The 3908-nt window shown below is 38.3% G+C and overlaps 1 protein-coding gene across 1 annotated transcript; it reads left to right on the top strand.

Moving 5' to 3' along the window:
* Positions 1 to 1574: 1574 nt before the first annotated feature.
* Positions 1575 to 2661, top strand: LOC135151244 (uncharacterized). The gene is made up of 4 exons (XM_064089078.1): positions 1575 to 1785; positions 1978 to 2056; positions 2162 to 2405; positions 2575 to 2661. The coding sequence occupies exons 1-4, from the start codon at positions 1575 to 1577 to the stop codon at positions 2659 to 2661; spliced, it is 621 nt and encodes a 206-aa protein (XP_063945148.1).
* Positions 2662 to 3908: the final 1247 nt, after the last annotated feature.

The raw sequence follows: 3908 nt of genomic DNA, 5'->3' as shown, positions 1-3908 counted from the left end.
TTTGTGTCCGAGAAATAAGTTCAAATAATGGAACCGAGTTTAGGAATGAAACTCTCAATAGATTTTGCTCTGAAAAGGGATAACAAGACAATATTCAGCGCCAAGGACTCCGCAACAGAATGGAGTAGTAGAAAGGAAGAATCATACCTTGATTGAAGCTGCAAGGTCAATGCTAAACAAATCAAGGTTGCCCATCTACTTTTGGGCTGAAGCTGTGAATACTGCTTGTTAAACCCAGAATCGAACTCTGATCAACAAGGAACACATGAAAACTCTGTATGAACGTAAAGAAACCAATGGTCAAGTACTTTCATGTATTTGAGCTAAATGCTTTGTGCTTAAGGTTAGAGATGAACATCGTGGCAATTTTGAACCCAAAGCACTTAAAGCAATTTTTTTGTTCGTTATTCTCTTCGAGCATATAAGGTGTTTATCATTGATCAATTACAAGTCAAGGAAAGTGTCAACGTTACTTTTGACGACACTAAACTCCCAAGTATCCAAATTGAAGATCCATCTGAGTCACTAAAGTTTGATAATTATCCAGACTCAGACTCGGATGATGATGAATAACCTGATGCTGCAACAGGTAATGACACTAACAATGCTGATAATGATCCAGGTAACGGTGGTAGAGACAATGGAAACAATGAAGCCTCTACTAGTACCAGTGGTGGATCATCTAGTCAACCTGGCAGCAACTCAGGGGGAGATGGTGGATCAACCAGTCAAACACAACATCACAATGATAGTTCTGGCGAATCATCAAGATTAAATCTTCCAAGGGAGAGGATCTGGAGTAGAGATCATCTCTTTGATCTAATTTTTGGTGATCCAGATGTTGTTGTTCGGACTAGGAGTGCAACTCAAAACGAATGTCTATATTCGGGTTTTCTATCTCAAGAAGAACCGAATAAAATCGAAGATGCACTAGCCGATCCAGATTGGGTTCTTGCCATGCAAGAAGAGCTCAATCAATTCAAGAGACAAGATGTCTGGGCCCTAGTTCCAAGACCAAAGAACAAGTCTGCTATAATTGGAACTAGATGGGTCTACCAGTATAAGCTTGATGGTGATGGCATTGTTGTACGAAACAAAGCCAGACTGGTTGCTAAAGGTTACTCCCCGGAAGAGGGAATTGCGTCTGATGAAACCTATGCTCCAGTTGCACGTCTTGAGGCCATCAGATTTTTTTTCTTGCATTTGCTGCACACTCCAACTTCAAAGTTTATCAAATGGATGTGAAAAGTGCATTTCTGAATGGAAAGCTAGAAGAGGAAGTATATCTAGATCAGCCTCCTGGCTTTTAAAATCCAGCATCTGCTGATTTTCTGTACTTCTTGTTTAAAGCTTTTTATGGACTCAAGCAGTCACCACGAAGCTGGTATGACACTCTCTCTGAATTTTTACTTGAAAATGGTTTCACTAGATGTGTCATAGACAAAACTCTCTTTTATAAATTGCATGAAAATAATATGATATTTGTTCAAATATATGTTGATGATATTATATTTGGTTCTACTAATGATAACTTGTGCAAGAGATTTGCTAAGTTGATGCAGAGTAACTACGAGATGAGTATGATGGGTGAACTGTCATTCTTTCTTGGTCTTCAAGTAAGTCAAAAAAATGATGGAAACTTCATTTGCCAATCCAAATATGTCAGAGATCTTCTGAGGAAATACAATCTAGAAGGCTCTTCACCGGCAAAGACACCCATGGCCACTGCCACTAAGCTTGGTCAGAATAAGTCTGGTAAGAAAGATGATATTTCAAGCTATAGAGGTATGATTGGCTCATTACTCTATCTCACTGCTAGTAGACCTAATATAATGTTTGCAACATATTTATGTGCAAGGTTCCAGAGTGATCCTAAAGAGTCACATCTTATAGCTGTTAAAAGGATTTTTAGATATCTTAAGGGTACACCATATTTAAGTATCCGGTACCCTAAGTATACTGGTTTTGACCTAACAGGCTGTACAGATTCTGATTATGCAGGATGCAGGATAGACAGGAAAAGCACTTCTGGAAGCTATCAGTTTCTAGGACGACGGTTGGTTTCCTAGTACAGTAAGAAACAACACTCAGTATCTACCTCGACAGTCGAAGCAGAATATATTGCGGGAGGTAGCTGTTGTGCTCAAATCTTGTGGATTAGGAATCAGCTTAATGACTATGGACTTGTATTAAACAAAATTCCTATATTTTGTGATAATACAAGTGCAATAGCCATTTCCATCAATCATGTACAACATTCTAGAACCAAGCACATTGACATAAGGTATCATTTTATTAGAGAACATGTCATGAATGGAACTGTGGTGCTACTTTTTGTACCATCAGCTGATCAGATTGCTGACATCTTCACTAAACCACTTGGTGAATCCACTTTCTCAAGATTGGTTTGTGAACTTGGAATTTCAAACATGACATGAGCTCTTGTAAATAGTTTTTATGTTTATTGCTATTTTAATTTTGTTGCATGTCTGTATAGTTAGTTTTATTGATATCCATAATGTTTGTGAATACTAATCATGTTGTGAATATTTCCGTGGTTTGTAAATATTCAAGGAATTGACGGTTGCAATAACTTTGTCGTCCATATCAGGGATAGACACTGGAATTGCTGGTTCTTTATTGAACCAAGTGCCTTCATAGGCATCTGAGGGAAACTTGGACATGTTACCATCTAAAACGTCCTTGTCTACCCTCCCGGAGGGAACATTTCCGGATCCCCTAAGGGATCTTTCACCCTTGAAGGTGAAAGGCAATCTACTATGGTAGAGGATTCTTCTAAGGATCATGTGCCTTAACAGGTATCTGAGGGAAACATAGGTTTCATGCCATTAAAAGGCCTATTGTCTACCCTCCCAGGATCAAACTCTGGATCCTTTAAGGATTTACTACTCTCTGAAAGTAGTAGGCAACTTGTGGGCTATGACTTGGATTTATCTGACGAGTCTACGAGGACTGGGAATTACGAACTCCCATTGCACCACCAATGACCTTCCATGAGGAGGCAAAGGTGATCTTAAATTGCAGGTACATCACACTTTGGAAGCTCAGGATTTGTGTGGAGTGAAACACTTACAGAACTTGTGAGTGAAACCTTTACCCATAAACTGAGAGATATTTTGAGTGTCGAGTGATACACCTGCAGAATGTTTTAGTGAGACACCCACTGTTTACCACATTTAAACCGTATTATTCAAAATTGGTATCTAAAATGTTTTATCTAAGTGGATGCTTACTATGGTTACTTTTCTACTGGATGCACCTTCTACGAAGCCCTGTCTTCTTCATTATTGGATTCAGTCATTCAATGTCTTATCTAATCAGTTGGTATCATTATTGATAACAATTGAGGATTCCTCAACTAAGGGGGAGAAATATTGACAGGACTCTGAGGAACTCTGAGGGGGAGAATATTCTATGATCCATGATCTTAAGGGGAGAATGTTTAATGCCTCACTTAGGTGGAGAATATTCATGTCCTAATCTATCATCTAAGGAGGAATCTATGAGGGAGAAGATTAAGGGAGAATTACATGTTCTATCTTGGAAGGAGATTGCAAGGCATTGGAGCGATTGAAAGGTCTTAAGTGATTGAAAGGCATTTCAGAAGAAGTAGCTATCCGAAGAAAAATGAAGACTGGTACAATGTTATATGTATTACCAGAAACCATCTACTATGTACATTTTAATGTTTTATGTTTCTCTTATCAATTGGGATTGTTTCCTAAATGGTTGAGTTGGTATTAATGTTTATTGAGTCATACAAAATTGTTAGTTGTTGTTAGTTGAGTTATCCTCATCTAAATTTGTGTGTTAGTGTTTAACAAACAAATAGGGGGAGATTGAAAGGCCTTATTGCAAGGTACATGTCTAAGCCTATTTGTACAACC

The sequence above is a fragment of the Daucus carota genome, chromosome 1, assembly GCF_001625215.2.
Source record: "Daucus carota subsp. sativus chromosome 1, DH1 v3.0, whole genome shotgun sequence".
Lineage (NCBI taxonomy): Eukaryota > Viridiplantae > Streptophyta > Magnoliopsida > Apiales > Apiaceae > Daucus > Daucus carota.
The sequence above is the reverse complement of the archived record's forward strand: the minus strand, read 5'-3'. Positions and strand labels throughout refer to the sequence as shown.